We start from the raw sequence: 18,836 nt of genomic DNA on the forward strand, positions 1-18,836 counted from the left end.
TGAAACAACTTTTGTGATGTGGTGACTGCCCTGGCATCCAAAGCAGGATTGGTGGAGAGTGAGAGAGAGGTTAAAATCTGTGCATGTCATAGTGTAGTTTTACATGGTGTGATTGCAGAATGTTTTTTTCAAATCCTTGCTTTTCTGATATGTAACCAACTCTACATATATATATTTTTTTCCTACTCACATCTTCTAAGGTTCCTGTGTGAATTCAGTCTGGGGTCTCTTTTACATACACCTTAAGCAGCATGTTTAAATGCAGTAGCTTTTAGAAATGCGTAATTTTTGTGGTTCACTTCACCATTTAGTGAATTCATTTACAATTTTCCCCTTAGTATATTTTTCTAGTATATGATAAAGGAAATATTTGTTTTCTTGATACGTTTCAGGCCACCAATCTGTACATGAGACCCAGGAATTATTTCCAAAGCAGGATTTATTCGCTGAAGTGGTAACAGACAGAACTTTAAGCACTAATATGGAGTATTCCACTTTCAGAGAAAATTGGGATTCTGAAGGTGTGTTTGAAAGGAAGCTGGTAGGTCAGGAGAGACAATACAGGGAAGAGACCATCACTAATAACAAAACCCTCTCTAAAGAAAGAGAGTGTGCATATACCAAATCTGGAAGATGGTTCCCTTTGGACATTTCAGAAGAGAGAGTTCAGAATCATGATTCAGTTAAGAAAAATTTTTCCCAAAATACAGTCATGACAAAACATACAGGAATCTATGCAGGAAAAAAACTTTTCAAATGTAATGAATGTAAGAAAACTTTCACCCAGAGCTCATCTCTTACCGTTCATCAGAGAATTCATACAGGGGAGAAACCCTATAAATGTAATGAGTGTGGAAAGGCCTTCAGCGATGGCTCCTCCTTTGCCCGACATCAAAGATGTCACACTGGCAAGAAGCCCTATGAATGTGTTGAATGTGGGAAAGCCTTCATACAGAACACATCCCTTATTCGTCACTGGAGATACTATCACACTGGGGAGAAACCCTTTGAATGCGTCAACTGTGGGAAAGCCTTCAGTGATCACATAGGACTTAACCAACACAGGAGAATTCATACTGGAGAGAAACCCTACAAATGTGATGTGTGTGACAAATCCTTTAGGTACGGCTCATCCCTTACTGTTCATCAAAGGATTCATACTGGAGAGAAACCATATGAATGTGATGTTTGTAGAAAAGCCTTCAGCCATCATGCATCTCTCACTCAACATCAAAGAGTGCATTCTGGAGAGAAGCCTTTTAAGTGCAAAGAATGTGGGAAAGCATTTAGGCAAAATATACACCTTGCTAGTCATTTGAGAATTCACACTGGAGAGAAACCCTTTGAATGTGTGGAATGTGGCAAATCCTTCAGCATCAGTTCCCAGCTAGCCACTCACCAGAGAATTCATACTGGAGAGAAGCCCTATGAATGCAAGATTTGTAGTAAAGCCTTCACCCAAAAGGCTCACCTTGCACAGCATCAGAAAACTCACACGGGAGAGAAACCATATGAGTGTAAGGAATGTGGGAAAGCCTTCAGCCAGACCACCCACCTCATTCAACATCAGAGAGTTCATACTGGAGAGAAGCCCTATAAATGTATTGAGTGTGGGAAGGCCTTTGGTGATAACTCATCCTGTACTCAACATCAGCGACTTCACACGGGCCAACGGCCTTATGAATGTATTGAATGTGGAAAGGCATTCAAAACAAAGTCATCTCTTATTTGTCATCGCAGAAGTCACACTGGAGAGAAGCCTTATGAGTGTAGTGCGTGTGGCAAAGCTTTTAGCCATCGTCAGTCCCTTAGTGTACATCAGAGAATTCATTCTGGAAAGAAGCCGTATGAATGCAAGGAATGTAGGAAAACCTTCATCCAAATTGGGCACCTTAATCAACATAAAAGAGTCCATACTGGAGAGAGGTCCTATAATCATAAGAAAAGCAGAAAAGTCTTCAGGCAGAGTACATACTTTGCTTCTCAGCGAATTCATGCCGGAGAGTCATCAACTCGTTCCTCTTTACCTTCCACATCAAGTCCTATGGATCTGTTTCCCAAATATCTCTGGAACCCATCCTCACTCCCATCCCCATAGGCTCAGTGTCATTTCAGCTAGACCGACTGTTGTTACCAATTGTTAAAAACTGGTCTCACTGCTCTTGTGTTTGTCCTCTACAAGTTTGTTTTCCACGTGTCAGTCAGCTTGATTTAGATGTAAATGTAATTCCTTCACTCTTCATGTGAAAGTATGCATTGAGATCCTTTTTAAACTGGTTAATGCCTAAGATGCTCCTGAAACAGTGCCTTGTCTATCCAAAGTGTTGAGTAATTTTAACTCTTTTAAAAATATTTTGGGACATTGAAGCATTACCATAATTACCTCTGAATAAAAATGATGTATACAACAGGCCAGGCACAGGAGTTCTGGGTTGTTGATAAAGCTTTGCCTATGTTGGTTTAAAATTTGATTTCACGATAGTGTTGTGGTTTTCCAATTTACCTGCATAAATGTAAGGTGTACTTGGTAAGGAAATATAACGTTATCTCTGACAACAGTTTTAAGAAGCAAGTAGAGAATATGGATGAGTAGGCTACCTGGAACAGTCAGAAAAATGTAAACTTCATATGAATAAAGTTAAAACTACAGACATGTTAAGAATCAGAAAATTTGGTAAGATTTAATCTATTTAAAGTTACCTGGACTCATAAATGAATTCTGTTAAACTCTCGAAGTACCATTAACCTGAGCTATACTCATCATGAGTAGGTCTGCAAACTGAGTCATGGCTCAAGTCTCACTGAATATTTTTATGGCCCATGATCTAAATTGTTTTAGAATATTTAAATGGTTGAACAAGTGAAGAGGATAACATTTGATGACAATGTGAATATTATATGAAATTTGAATTTTAATGTATGTAAATAAAGTTGTATTGGCTCACAGCCACATTCTTTTTTTTTTTTTTAACATACTGCCTCTGGCTGCTTTCACTCTATAAGATCAGAGTTGGGTACCTGTAGCAGAGACAGTATGCCTTCACAATCTCAAATATTACTACCCTTTTACAGAAAAAGTTTGCCTTTGCCCTATTGCAGAGAAGTAATATACACAAGTTTCCAATTATTTCCTTGAGGAAAATACAACTCTCACATCAACAAGAAAAACTGTCAAGCGATTTATAAATAGAGGCCAAAGGAAACTATTAAACCATATTGAACAATAGAAAATATGTCAAAAAGATCATACTTTTATAGATGAAATACTCGATATTGTTAAAATATTTGTAAATTGTTTTCCACAACAGAGTCCCAATAGGATATGTTCACTTTGACAGTTTTTTTTTTAATTAAAAACACACAAGGAAAGATAATTTGTAGATCATAGCCAGACATTTAAAAAAATTAGTTTCTTTGCATGTGAGATTTTGGTATATAAAAAGACTTTTTTTTTTATTTGGGGGGCAAATGATGTTTTGACAGTACATTATCTACCCTCTAAGAAAAAAGCACATTTACACCTTCCAGGAACATAGAATACAATTGCATATAATACAGATGAATTTTCTAAGTAGGACATGGGGTCCCAGCAGACACAAGGAAGGAAATAAGTTGGCCTGTGTAAAGATTTAAAACTTAGGCATTGTAAAGGCCCCCCCAAAAGGTGTAAAAGTCAATTGACAGGGAAATATACACAAGTTGCATTAAAATAAAAAGAAAACCATCATTTAGGAACAAAGTGCTATAACACATTCATAGCAGTGGGGGGAAATTTGACCGTGCATACCAACAGGACTTTCACAAATCACAAATTCAAATGGATGAAGAAAATCTGTGACCTTAACCTCACTAACCAGAAAATGACAAAACAAATTTTTGTGCCTCTCAGATGGATCAAAATCTAAAATCTGGATACTATCCATGGCTGGTAACAGTGTGAGAAAGCAGGCACTTGTTGATCATTAGCTGTGTAAATTTTTCTCATGTTTTGAACACAATATGACGTTACCTATCTGCATTATAAATGTGCATTTCTCTTGCGAGGTCTAGGAATTTTTATTCTATTGCAGTAAATAGGTAGATGTAAATAACATTTATTGCAGCATTGTTTTAATTATGACAAATAGGATGGCAGTGTGCCAAACAGATTAAGTTGATTATTCAACACTATTGTCCAGTCAGTAGGAGACTAAGCTCTATGTGTGCTTCTATGGAGAGTTTCCTGTCCACAATATATTCAATGAAATGTGTGATTTGCACAAACTTACATGTAATACCATCTTGTAGTCATAGCATCAAGATTGATACTGAATATATCTTTGCATGCATATACATGTGTATGTGTTTGTACATATTTTTTCATTATATATGTTGAAATCTGTTTCTGTCTTTAACACACTTTTCTTGGTTGACACTTTTTCTTCTGTATTGTTCTGGGGAACTGCCAGTCACAAAGCTTCAATTAAGGCAATCAGATTGTTTCATTCTTTGTGTTTTAACTGGAGATTCGAGGACAGGAGCAAGGTCAGTATTTGGCTTAATGTAACGCCTGAATGGATGCTTTCTTTCAGTCAGTATTCATTTTGATTGGTTCAGGCCCTTACTGTACTCTCCGTTAACTACGTGAAACCACTCCTGGACCAGAAGTAGTTGTAATTGAGTCATCCTTGGGCAGTAACCTAAAGATTTCTGCCCCTCTACCTATCACTCTGATCCATTAAAATGTTTTCTGCTTTCTCACGTCCTAATTTTGTTCTAATTCTTTATATCTGCAAGGTACCTGGTATTCTTCCAATATTAGCTTCTAATTCTAACTGAGAGTTAACCATCTTTCAGGCTAGAAAACTAGCCTGTATAGGAATTAGTACTAGAGAATGATTGTCAGACTGTAGAGAAGCAGAATGTTAAGGACTGACTATTGGATGAGGAAAATCAAAAGACAAACCTGGAGTCCTGTTTTGTACTAGGGGAGGGTATTCATGATACAGCAGGTCATAATAAGCCCATTTTGCATTAGGGGCTGGAAAGATGTTACCACAAACTCCAGGTGATGAGGGATGCTAGTTCCAGAAGTATTTGTGATGCTTCTTCACAATGAAATTAGATCATTACAAGTAGAAGGCCTCTTGAAATTCTGACCTTGGGTAAGACATCGAAGTCGGGACTTTTTTATTAGTTCACTGGGAATCATCTTACTGCTGCTGATCATGGGGCTGCTGTTGGTGGAAGCCAGGGGCAGCAGTAGATCCAGGCAGTTGCTGATCTATGGTGCTTGACTAGATTCCCAGCCTTGCCACTTAAATAAAATTGAAGTCTTGGGAAAGGTGAGGATGGAGCTGTCACACAAAGGATTATGCATCTTAGAAAGCTTTGGCTTCCTCAAACCTTAAGAAACCTCCCTACTAATTTCCCTTTCCATACCTTTCTTGTGACAGAAAACTCTTAATTTTTTAATCTGCTCTTCTAGTTCCACCATCATTGCTTAGTTGGTAACAAACATCTGAATTTAATATGACGTGTAGTTTGAAAGAGAAAGATGGGGGGAGATTAATCTCATTCAGAAATATTTACTCTTCTTTACTAATTATACCATCAAAAATTTAGGAAATGGCACTGGCTGGTGTGGCTTGGATTGAGCACCAGCCTGCAAACCAAAGGGTTGCCAGTTCAATTCCCAGTGAGGCACATGCCTGGGTTGTGGGCCAGGTCCCCAGTAGGGGGTGTGCAAGAGGCAACCACATATTGATCTTTCTCTCCCCTCTCCCTTCCCCTCGGTCTAAAAATATAATCTAAAAAATCAAAAATTTAGGAAATGTATTTAGATGGCTGGGAATTAGTTTGTGTAATATATAAGGACAAGAGTTTATACTGCTGAATTGGATCATTTATGTTTATGCCCCTAACATATCTTTTGAAGGACCCCTGTCCTGGATCCAGTAGCCTTTCCATGTTCTTTTAAAATGAAAAAAGCACCAACATCTTTCTTACGTTTTGTTGTTTAGATACTGGGTCTTCTCATGAGAGTGACTGCATTTGGAAAGTTGAACTTTGGCATCTGTAATAGCTGAAATACAGAGAAGCAGTTAACCATGAGAACAGAATGAAAGGGTCCTAATAAACCTCAGAATTCCTCCACTGCACTTAATCATTGATCCTTATAGTTGAGACTGCATTGGAGTTTTAATTAAAAGCACTCCCATGACGTGTTTTGAGTACCACATCCACTTGAGTCCATACAAAGGGGACTGAGTACACTCGAATGATCATAATTAAAATCACCATGAACATTTCCACTGGAATTCCTGAAGGAATTTAGTTTCTTTTATGCAGAGTGAGGAATTCTGGGGGAGTTTTATCTAATGTAGGTTATAGAAGTTCTGGTGAGCACAAGTCCATCTGTGGTTATTTTCCAAGATCCTGAGTATGTCTTAGTTAATGATATCCATGATATGACCAGATGACCACCAAAAGTTTGTGCTTTTCTTTCTAGTGTCTGGAGTTGGTTCTGGAATGTGACTGCCCAGGCACATCCTACATTACTCAGCCGCTATTACTTTTAGTTGTGGCTATTAAGTTAATATTCTTCAGGGTGGTTTGAATAGGAGTCATATATATCACTTAAGACTTGGTTCTTAAGAAGAGGATGTACCTTCCAGCCGGAAGAAGACTGTTAATTGTATGAAGCAGCAAAGCAGCAAGATGGAAAACTCTGGGTGCTGAGTCACCCAGGAATACCAGCAATGGCTCACCATGTGAGTGAAAAGTAAATTTTATATGTGCTAAGGTAATGACGGTTGGGTTTTATTTGTTTGTTTATTTATTCATTCATTCATGATTTATTTTGGGTTTTTAAAAAGATTTTATTTACTGTTAGAGAGAGGGGAAGGGAGAGAGAAAGAGAGAGAGAGAAACATCAATGTGTGGTTGCCTCTCATGTGCCCCCTACTGGGGACTGGGCCTGTAACCCAGGCATGTGCCCTGACTGGAAATTGAACCAGTGACCCTTTGCTTCCCAGTCTGGTGCTCAATCCACTGAGCCATACCAGCCAGGGTGACAGTCGGGTTTTAATCATAATAGCAGCTACTGTAATTCTTTTCAACATGTTATCTTTGACTACAGATGCAGTTTCTTTCTATTTTATCAGTAATTCACTGAACCAGAATAAGCTGTGATAATTTGTGTAACAAGTATGCTCAAGCTTAGTGGTTTAAAACAAACATACATTATCTCACAATTTCATTGGGTAAGGCTTAGCTGGGCACCCCTGGCTCCCACTGTCTCTTTTACAAGTTTGTAGTCATCGGAAGTCTTTATTTGAAGAGAATGATTTTCCAAACTCATTCAAGCTGTTGGCTGCCCTTGAGTCCTCACTGACTTTTGGCTGGACACATCACTTCCTTTCCACGTGGGCAACTTGCAACATGGCAGCTGGCTTCCTTGGAGGTGGGAGGCAAGTGAAGGTACCCAAGATGGATGCAAGAATTATTTTGGAAACTTACATTACAACTGACATCTCCTGGTCTTGTTATCCGGTTAATTAGAAATGAGTCACTAGGCCCAGCTCACTTCCAAGGGGAAACCATTATGAAAGGGTATGGATAACAGGAGGCTGGTATCATTGGGGTAACCATCTTAATGGTTACCTACCACTGTCTGACCCTTAGTGATTTGTGTCCCTTCCACATTGCAAAATACACTTACCCCCTCCAAGGCCCTCCCAGAGTCTCCTCTCACAACGTCAGGTCAAAGCCAATAACCTTGTCAATTAAATCAGGTGCGAGTGGTGCTGAGGCTAATAAGGTTTAATTTGTGAAGTGCAGCTCCTCTTGATCTGCAGATCTTTGGAAATAAAGATGACATTGTCTGCTGCCCCCTCCCCCGGCCAAGAGAGTGAGGTCACTGGGACATAGCAATTCTGAAATCTGGCCAGAAAAATGTTTGGAGATTCTTGATTATATCTCACAGCCTAGGAACAATTCTCTAATCTCTGGACTCTTGGTTCTGCCATGAGTTGGCCACTCAGTTGTTTTCTAACGTTGCTTACTGGCGTTTTAATTTTGGGAATCCAGTGGTCTATTTTGAAGCGTCTCTCTCCTGGTTGCTCCAAGTTGGTGATGTATCTGCTAAGCTGCTTCTCTTGAAAACTCTGTGGACTTCATGTGAATCTCATTGAGAAAAACTTCCTAGAGGCCTCATCATGTAGATCAGAGTACTTCTAAAGGTCCCCTTTAATCTCTTTCCAGAGCCTTTGGGTAACTAAACAGTACTCTCAGATGCCAACTTTGATCTTTCAAAGGTTCTAACAAAAGGTTTTATAGTTGTATTCTTAGTGTTTCTCTAGACCAGTTCCTAGCAGTACCTGGATTTTATCTTTGCCTAGAAGCTGTTTAATGATTTTAGCATCATCTGCCATCAATGGAGGCTGTGGATTTTCAAATGCATCAAATCCTGGCTTGTTAACAGTCTCTCCCTCAATTTCACATGTTTTTATAAACAGCAAGGATAAAACAGGCAGAATCTTCAACAACTGCTGAAAGTCTCCTTAGCTGGATAGCTCAGTTCTACTTTCCGCATTAACTGCAAATAACAGAATTGCTAAACTTTCTGCCACTACATAACAAGAACCCTCTATACTCTTAATTTCTAATAAGATTTTTTTCATTATGTCTTCATCAGAACTTAGTTTTTTAAAGTCCAAAATTTTTGGCTAATCCCTTACAAATGCAAGCATTGGACAAACTCCAAGCATTCAAGCTAATGCTGAAAGGCATTTGCTTCAGCTGCCACCTAACTCAGAAAAGACAGTTTGGAGATTTGAGTTTAACCAAATTCAACTTTTGTTCAACTTAAAAGTCAGTACTCTACAGTAACATAACAATCCTTCTACATGTATTAACTTTTCATGATATGTTATACAACAAAAATTACTAGATATATGAAAAACAAGAAAACATAGCCACATGCAAGAGAAAAAGCAACTGAGACCAATCCTGAGACAACCCAGATTTGGTGTTAGTAAACAAGAATGTTAAATCCCCTATTATAATTCTAGAGGATATAAAGGAAAGTATGGGATTAATGAATAAGCAGATAGGAATTTCAGCCAGTGAATAAAAACAATTTGGATATGGGATTTCTAAAAATGAGAAATACAGTATCTGCATGTAAAAACCAACTGGATAGGTTTAACAGCAAAATGGAGGTGGCAGAATCAATGAAACTGAAAAAGGTACATTAAAATACAGAGAGGAAAGGATTGAAAAAATGAACAGTGCTTCAGTGACTTGTGTGACAATATCAAAAGTTCTTACAAACAGAATTTTTAAAAGGGATGAAATAGAAAATCTGCTTAAAGAATATTCAGCAATTCCCCAAATTTGGCGAAAGATATGTATTTCCACATTCAAGAATGTCATAAAACCCCCAAAACAGGGTAAATACAAAGAAAACCACATCTGAGCATATTATTATGAATTTGCTAAAGCCCAAAAATAAAAAGAAAACCTAGAAAGTAGCCAAACAAAGTGATACATTACAGGCAGGAACAATAATATTAATAATGACTAGCTTTTCATGATCAGAAACAAGAGGCCAAAGTACAATGGGGTGGCTTTTTTTTTTTTTAAGTGCTGGGAAAGAAAAAAAGAAAGGAAACTTCAACCCAGAATTCCATATCTAGAGAAAGTGTCCTTCAAAAATGGAGGTGTAAGTGACTTTATATAAACAAAAGACATGAATTTACTGCTAATAAATCTCCATGATATTAAGTACTAAAGGAAATTTGTTTGGGCTTGAAGTAAATACTTGAGAATACTTGGATCTTTAGGAAGGAGTGAAGAGCACCAAAAGTAGTAAATGTGTAGTTTAAAATTTTTAAATCTACCATTCTCGGTTTTTTACCACCTGTTTAAAACATGATTATTATAGTAAAAATTATAGCATTGTATTGTGGACTTTGTAGTGTGTGTAAATGTAACGTGTATCTGTATCATAAGTGATAAGTACATAAGTAGAGCCATGTGTTTCAAATTCTTTAACAGCAAAGGGCATGGTATTAACTTTAAGTACATTGAAAAATTAAGGAGGTATAGCCCTGGCTGGTGTAGCTCAGTGGATTGACCACAGGCCTGTGAACCAGACAATCGCGGTTCGATTCCCAGTCAGGGCACGTGCCTGGGTTGCAGACCAGTTCCTTGCAGGCCAGTAGGGACACACAAAAGGCAACCATACATTGATGTTTCTCTCCCTCTCTCCTTCCCTTCCCCTCTAAAGATAAATAAATAAAATATTTTAAAAAAAAGAAAAATTAAGGAGGTATAATACCTTGAACAACCACTAAAATATACTCAAGCAGCATAAATGTAAAATAATAAATGTAGAAATCAGTTAGCACTGGCTCAGTGGGTTGGGCACTGCCCTGCGATCCAAAAGGTTACTGGTTTGATTGCTAGTCAGGACACATGCCTGGTCCCTGCTTGGGTGCCCACGAATCTAAAATCTTTTTTAAAAAATCAATTAAAATAAAGCTCTAGAAAATACTAGTTCAAAAGAAGTCAGAAAAGGAGAACAAAGGCAGCTAAAACAGGAAATTAAGAAAATAGCAAAATGATAAATCTAAATCCAACCACATCAATAATTACATTGAATGTAAATGGACTAAATACTCCAATTTAGAGATTGTTAAAATGGATTAAAAATCATGGGAATTAAGGAATACTAAAAAAACATAATGAAACATTACATGGCTGAAACCATAAGACAGTGAAGTTTTGAATACATTTATCATGAAATTAGAAAGGTCAATAACAAAATATGTATTTCAGTAAAGAAATGTGTTAAAGAGCATGAGAAATACATGAGAAAAATCAGTGAAACACAAAAAGATAGACAACAGAACCTGGAGCTCCAACTTTATTTTTTTAAGGTTTTATTTATTTACTTTTAGAGAAATCAGAAGGGAGGGAGAAAGAAGGAGAGGGAGAGAAACATCAGTGTGTAAGAGAAACGTCCATCAGTTGCTGCTTTCTCTCAGGGACCTGGCCCACAACCCAGGCATGTGCCCTGACTGGGAATTGAACCAGCAACCTCTTTTGTTCACAGGCTGGTGCTCAATTCACTGAGCCACACCAGCCAGGGCTCCATTTTCAAAAAGCTTTATAAAATAGTACCTTTGATGAGAGAGAGCAAGAAGAATGCAGAATAGAAAAACAATAGCTTTAGATACAATAGATAAACAACCAAATGCATATCTAAATGAAGATGATAACTTCTTTGGAAAATGTAAAATTGCACAAGGAAATATGGAGAATAATTCAAGGCTCAGAATGTCAGGCACCACTCATCCTATAAGAATACTCTTCAGATAAGTGGCTTTAAAGGTGAGCTCTACCAAAATACCAAGAAATGGTTTATTCCTGACATAAGTTATTCCAAAAAATAGGAAAAAAGAAAATGTTACCACAAGAACAATATAAGATAATGGAAAGGTTCCTTTCACCTAAGAAAATAAATGCTAAAATTTTAAATAAAGTATCAGTTAACTATATTAGCAGTTTCTTTTTTTAATTTTACTTTTAGAGCGAGAGGAAGTGAGGGAGAGAAACATCAATGTGATTTGAAGAAACATTAATGGGATGTTTTTCTTTTCAACAGTGGTCCCATAAGATTATACTGGAGGTGAAAAATTTCTGTCACCTAGTGACATTATAATGCAATGCATAACTCACATGTTTATAATGATACTGGTATAAACAAATGTACTGTACTTCATTCCTTTACAGTATAGTACATTCCATTACACATATTACATGATACTTGATAATGATGGTAAATATGCTCTGTTATGCTGGAGCAGCCTCATACAGCTCATGTTTGCTATAGCCCTTGACTGCATAATTTTCTCGTGCTTGACTTAATCTTATGTTGGTCTGTTCATCATAGCCTTTAAAGTGTATAAAATCCATTGCTAACATTGCCATTAAGAGGCTGCATCAAGCAGTTGACCTGGAAACAAAGTTAAAAGTGATTAAAGAGTATGAAGGTGGAAAATCAGTGATGGTTACTGCTTGCTAGTCAGGTATGTCCCATTCCACCATACCTATGATCTTGAAGAACAAGAACACAGTGATGGAAGCTGTTAAAGGATCTGCTTTACTGAAGACAAGAAAAGTAACAAAAATTCAGGAAGGACCTGTATTAGTCATGGAGAAACTTCTCAAGGCCTAGATTGAAGACCAGGCTCAGAAGTATATCCCTCTCAGCACCATGACGATCAAAACCAAAGCAAAAAGTTTGTTTGCGATGTGGAAAGACTGGACCTGACTAGTGTTGAATTTACTGCTAGCTGTGGCTGGTTTAAGTGATTCGAGACCTGTTGTTCCTCACATAACGTGAAAGTGAGTCGTGAGTCGCTGTCATAAAGGCAGATGAGGAATCTTTGGAAACTCTAGCTGAGCTGATGGTGGAGCAAAGTTACTTGCCAGAGCAAATACTCAATATGGATGAAACTTCACAATTCTGGAAATGGATGCCTCAGAGGACTTCCATCCACAAGGAGGCCAAGTCAATCCTAGGTTTCAAGGCTTTTAGGGACAGGTTAACAGTCTTACTTGGGGGCAATGTTGTGGGCTACAAACGGAAACCCTTTGTGATCTGGCACAAAGAGAATCCCAGGGCCTTCAAGCAGATCAATAAGCCCACATTGCCAGTGTACTGTAGAGGCAATAAGAAGTGATGGATGACCCAGCTTCTTTTCCAAGATGCTCTCCTGAACTGCTACACTAGCAAAATGGAGAAGTGTTTGGAGAATGACATAACTTTCAAATTTTCAATTATTGATAGTGCTCCTGGATGTCCTCCTTTTATTGGTGATCTTCATCCCAGTATCAAAGTGATATTTCTACCACCAAACTCTACCTCTTTGATCCAACCAATGCAGCAAGGAGTTTTAGCAGCTTTTAAAGCCTGTTACCTGAGGAGGACCTTTGCCCAGGCTATCGCTGCAATTGAGGAAGACACTGCTGCAATTCTGGAAGGATTACAACATCTGTAACTGCAACAAGAACCTTGCTGGGGCTTGGGATGATGTCACCAAGGAGTGTATGAGCAGCATCTGGAAGCAGACACTCAAGAGGTTTGTCCAGGACTTGAAAGGATTTGCCAACATGAGGAGTTTGCCAAAATCAGTAGGGCTGTGGTTGAGATGGCAAACAGCTTGAACCTGGGTGTGGATGAGGATCACACTGAGGAGCTTCTGGGCATGGTTCCTGAGGAACTGACTAATGAGGGCTTGTTGGAACTGGGACAGGAAGGCAGAGCTGAAGACAAGGCAAGAGAAAAGGGAACTGCAGAAGAAAAAGGAGAATCCTCAAGAAGATTCACCGTGAAAGGTTAACAGAAGCTTTTGCAGACCTCAACAAGCTTCTTTAAAGTTTTGAAAACATGGACCCCAACACTGAAAGATTTTCATTAATAGAGAAGAATGTACGTTGTGCACTATCTGCTTGAAAAGAAATCTATAATGAAATAAATAGGTCAAACCACCATGGGCATATTTCTAAAAAGAGTGACAGCTCCTCCAGAGAGCCTTGGGCAGGTTCTACAGGAAGCGTTCACAAAGGCATTGTTGTCACAGGAGATGACAGCTCCATGTGTGTTATTGCCCTTGACCTTTCAGTGAGACGAGATGTAGCAGTGGAAGACAAAGATATTGCTGATCCTGGCCTTGTGTAGGCCTAAGTTGATGTGTTTATGTCTTAATTTTTAACAAAAATGTTTTAAAAATAAATGCAAAAATTTTAATAGGAAAGAGCTTATAAAAATAAGAACGTAAAGAAAAGTTTTCGTACGACTGTACAATATGTTTTTTAAGCTAAGTGTTATTACAAGAGTAGGAAAATTTTTTTAAAAATAAAGTTTATGTAAGAAAATTACACTATGTAATTTTCACTATGTAAGGTAAGATTACACAATGTAAGGTAAGATTAATTTATTCTTGAAGATAGAAAAATATTTTAAAAAAATTTAGTGTAGCCTAAGTATACAGTAACGTCCAGCACCTTCACAACACTCACCCTCACTCTCCCAAGGGCCACTTCCAGTCTTCAAAGCTTCGTTTATGGTAAATGCCCCATATGGTGTACCATTTTTAATATTTTAGACAGTATTTTCACCATATCTTTTCTGTTTAGATCTATAAATGCTCAGCATGGTGTTAAGTTGCTTGCAGTATTCAGCAGGGTAACATGCTGTGTAGGCTTGTAGCCTAGGAGCAATGAATAGGCTATATTGCAAACCAGATGGGGTAGCATCTAGGTTTGTGTGCCTCCGTGATGTTCACACAAAGAAATCGAGGAAGGATACATTTCTCTGGCGTCTCCGTGGTTAACAAACACAAGCCAAACACTTTTTTAGTTGGTGGGAACACAAGGCAAAAGAAGATTTCTAGCCAAGAGGAACAAAATGGGCGCAAGGAGTACATACCAGCAAGAGCAAACTGATTAAGACAGGTTACCAAACTCCAGTCACAAATCACCAGTGCACAAAACAGACAACATCTAAATCACTTTTCCTACCCTGAAGGCTGCAGCCGCAGACCCCGCTTCCCAAATGCATCTCCGTCCCTGGGTTTCCAGGTACCAGGCGCCTGCGAACTGGGAGCTTGCACTCCCAGAAACCCCCGCACTTGGCTGGTATTGTGGAAGGGGACTGTATTTCTGGGACCCAGGGTCGGGTCTAAGAGGCTTCTAAGCGGCTCTATTATGGAAGAGGAGTCACTTAGACGGAAGGCGGTGATCACTACACTGAGAGGGGAGCAGTGCTCGACTTCTTCGTCACCCGCTTTCAGAGAGGTTCAGTTCCAAGAGAATTACATTTCCAAGGGGGCGTTATTACGCAGGGGCACGCCCACTTCCGGTGAGATTGACTTGAGAGCCAATCAGCAGGGGGCTAGAGTGGGAGGGGCTGCGGGCGTGACAGACGGCGGGTTTGTGGCGTGTGCGTGCTGGTGCGAAGGGTCCTGGGTTTAAGTGTGGAACATGCGACAGGTGGGGAGCTTAGGGACGAGTATTTTTGCATCAGTGCTGGTCTCAGCCGCTGGTGAGGGACGGTGGGAATTGGCATGAGGGCTTGACGCGGCTGCGAGCTGGATCCCTGCGGAGGAGACCACCCTCCTCAGACCCAGTAGCCCAGGAGCCAGCGTGGGCCAAACCTCGGAGGCTGGGGCAGGGTCCCGACCGGGCGGCCGAACACCTACCTGCGTCCCCTTGGCCCACGGACTGAGTGCTGAGGTAAGAGTGACAGGTGGCTGCGGGAAGCAGCGCTACTCCTGGAGGCGGTCCGAGGAGCTGAAATTCGGGAGGGCTGTTGATTTGCCTGGCGCCACCTAACCGGACACACCCTTCGCAGATTTTGTGGGCCTCGCCAAGGACCTAGGGAGAGAGCACCCCCTCTTCGGGCATTGCTTCAGTATTGACCGGAGTGCCGTTTTCACTGTGGGGTGAAACTAGGGTGGAGGCGAGGTTCCCGGTTTTATGGCTCAGTTACCTTCTAGGAAACGAACAAAAATATTCCCGTTCCTCCCTTTCAGTTGTCTGTGTCCTCACCCCTCACCCCAGCGAGTACACAGATGGGAGAAAAAGTTCTTCTCGCCCTGCCTGGTGGCTCATTTTTTTAGACCCTGGTCCTGTACAATGAAAGGTTACATCCCTGGTCAGGGCACATATGTAAAGAAACCAGTTGATGCTTCTCTCTCTCCCTCCCTCCCTATCCCCTCTTCCTCTCTCTGTAGACTCAATAAACATATATTTAAAAACTAAACAACAGTACTACCCTTAGCCATATTCTCTGTTTCTTTTACCGCATGCAGTCACAGTTGCTAATGGTTACCACGTGCTTATTGTGGGTCAGACACAGTTGTGAGACTTTTGGGAGCGTTAACACCAAACCTCAGAACCTGTGACATGGAAACTACCTTGTCTCCTTCTCACAGATGAGGACAGTGAAGCACAGAAAAGACAAATAACCACTAGGAAGAGGAGCCAGGATTCCCATCCAGGACACACTGACTCCATACTCCCCGCTCTGTATTGGCTCTCATGTAATCCCCTCCACAGGGGCTCAAGGTAGGTTTTCTCAACCATTTTTGACCATTGAAACCTACTCTCAGAGGGCTAGTAACTTTAAAGGTGTAGATCCCCAAAACCTCCACTGAGCATTTTTCTTTTTTTTATTTTTAAGAAACAGACTTCTTGTTCCACTTTATTTATTTATATTTTAACACTTACACAAGGATATCTTTATTAATTTTTTAGAGAAAAAGAAGAACATTGATGTGAGAGAGAAACATCAATCAGTTGCCTCCCATACATGCTCCAACCAGGGATTGCACCTGAAACCCAGGTATGTGCCCTGACTGGGAATCCAACTCACCACCTTTTGATAAACAGGATGATGCTGCAACCAACTGAACCACCCAGCCAGACTTTCCATTTATTTATGCATTCATTGGTTGATTCTTTAATGTGCCCTAAGAGGAAGTGAACCCATATCCTTGGCATATTGGGACGTTGTTCTAACCAAGTGAGCTACCAAGTTGGGCTACATTTTTTATTTCCTTAAATTTTCTGACCCAGTGTCTCTCATGTAAAATGGAGATGATACTATGATATAGCTCACAGGAGTTAGGATTAAGTAAGCCCATACCTGTAAACACGTGATATAGCCCCTGCCGCATAGTAACTGCTCAATAGATGTCCCCTCTTACTGGGTTGGCCAAAAGGTCTGTTATATTTTTTTCCATATGATGGCTCTAGTAGTGCTTAGTTGTCTTTAACTTCATTCGAAATAATTTTGTTTGTATTGTGACAGCTGTCATAGCAGCATGCATTAAAGAAAAAACCTTACCAAAATTGGTGAATTTTTGTACAGCCATTTTAATATTGAAGATGGAAGAAGATATGTGGCATTTTGGGCATATTACGCTTTATTTTTTCAAAAAAGGTAAGCCCTGGCTAGTGTGGTTCCGTGGATTGAGTGCTGGCCTGGGAACCAAAAAATTGCCAGTTCAATTCCTGGACAGGACACGTGCCTGGATTGTGGGCCAGGTCCCCTGATAAAGACATGATTCTCTTCCTCTCTTTCTTTTTCCCTTCCCCTCATTCTGAAAAGAAATAAATAAAATCTATTTTTAAAAAAGGTAAAAATGAAACTAAAACATAAATTATTTGTGCAGTATATGGGGAAGGTGCTATGACTGATCAAACATGTGAAAAGCGGTTTGCAAAGTTTCTTGGTACTATTGACATTTTAGCCAAATAATTCTTTGCTGTGGGGCTGTCTTATGCATTGGAAGATGTTTAGCAGCACCCCTGGCCTCTACCCACTTGAAGTCAATAGCGGGAGATAGCTGACATACTCAAAGTATCCAAACCAGTAAAGTTATTGGTGAAAATGAAAATGTGTCTTTTATTTTACAGAAAAAACAATGGACTTTTTGGCAAACCCAATATTATCATTATAATCATGCTTTCAGAGAGCAGTGTTTAGAGGAAGGAAACCACAATTGCATCAGAATTTTTCCTGGTGGAGGAAACTTGGCTTAGAGGGCACAAGGGACTTTTTTATTTTTTGAATTCTCTCCTGAGGATATGTTTATTGATTTTAGAGAGAGGGGAAGGGAGACAGAAATATCAATGTGAGAGCAAAATTCAATTGGTTGCCTTCAGTACACGCCCTGACAGGGGCATCAAACCCACAACCTAGGTATATGCCCTAACTGGGAATCAAACCTGCAGTCTTTTGGTGTACGGGACAAAGCTCCAACTCAGCCACCTGACTGATAGTATTTCCTATTTTCATTGAAGACTGTGAAGGTTAAATCAGAGTATTAATATATGCAGCCCACCTGATACATCTCTGTTGTTAACTAATGGGTGGCTTTGGGAACGGGAGAAGTGCTCAGCCTGAAAACCAGAGTGGAGCAGAGAACCCAGCTATAAATTACAGGACTCCCAGCAAGTGCCTGGACTGAGGGGAGGTTGGGTGGGAGTGAGAGTGAAAACAGACGGAGCTGAAGGAAGGAGTTTCTGGGCTACGGTTCTTAGAGTTGCTCAATCTCTCACTACTCCTTTCTCCTCCAGCTCTGCCCTCTCAGGTAAAGCCCTTCACATGAGGAGCCAGGAAGAGGAGGGGGTGATGGGAATTGAACTTCTTAAAGTCATGTCCCTGGTGAGTTAGTATACCCTCTTTCCTCCTTATAATAGTTTTGCTTTTCAGGATTTGGTAATGTTTCATTCTGAAAATTGCCTGCCTAGTAGTTCCACCCTGGGGCCTGGTTTCTGTTTTCTCCCTTTCTGATGAGTGGTGTGGTCACAGGGACAGACTCACAGCCCAGTGTCATCTCAGAGCTTCCTCCTCTTCCTATTTAGTGTTTATTCTTCATTCAAAAAATGACCCACCTGGGCCCTTCTCTTGCGTGCAGTCTTTTTGTAAGAATTTGACTACGTAGAAAGTCCTTTGAGGAAATTTGAAGAAGAACTGGGCATCTGCCTAGTTCTTGGCTCTCAGCTTGCCATCTGTTGAAGAAATTAAAAGTCAGTGACCATTTATTTATACAACACAACTTGTGCTGCACGGGAGAGTAGACTTCCTGTGGAGCAGGGGAGAAAGGTCACTAATAGCCCACAGAGCACCTCTGATTGCATAGAGAAGGGCGCCCCTTCCTCTGGACTGGTGAAGCCTGCTGACAGGCCACAGCGGGGCAGGAGGAAATCTACTTTATTTTATCTCCATTTTGCCTCCTTGGGGAGAGGTTGGGAGAACTGGAATCAACCAAGTG

General features: G+C 40.0%; 1 protein-coding gene and 1 long non-coding RNA gene across 11 annotated transcripts in view; one reads left to right on the plus strand and one right to left on the minus strand.

Moving 5' to 3' along the window:
• Nucleotides 1–18,836, plus strand: part of ZNF470 (zinc finger protein 470) — a 43,055-nt gene that overhangs the window by 14,631 nt on the left and 9,588 nt on the right. For 7 of the 10 annotated variants that reach the window (XM_053671971.1, XM_053671975.1, XM_053671973.1 and 4 more), the window contains one exon: nt 393–3,453. In XM_053671971.1, the coding sequence (XP_053527946.1) occupies nt 393–2,098 (1,706 nt within the window). In that variant the 3' untranslated portion in view covers nt 2,099–3,453. Of the gene's footprint in view, nt 1–392; nt 3,454–14,989; nt 15,289–15,989; nt 16,123–16,311; nt 16,400–18,836 lie in introns of those variants that run through there. The other 3 variants (XM_053671972.1, XM_053671980.1, XM_053671981.1) reach the window with 3 other exon arrangements.
• LOC128628394 (uncharacterized) lies at nt 4,166–14,865 on the minus strand. Its single transcript, XR_008392783.1, has 3 exons — nt 14,575–14,865; nt 5,989–6,064; nt 4,166–4,499 (listed from the first exon to the last, which is right to left on the minus strand). It is a non-coding gene; the product is annotated as an uncharacterized LOC128628394 (long non-coding RNA).

The sequence above is a fragment of the Artibeus jamaicensis genome, unplaced genomic scaffold (assembly GCF_021234435.1).
Source record: "Artibeus jamaicensis isolate MK-2021 breed Jamaican fruit bat unplaced genomic scaffold, CSHL_Jam_final contig_723, whole genome shotgun sequence".
In the NCBI taxonomy this organism is placed as follows: domain Eukaryota; kingdom Metazoa; phylum Chordata; class Mammalia; order Chiroptera; family Phyllostomidae; genus Artibeus; species Artibeus jamaicensis.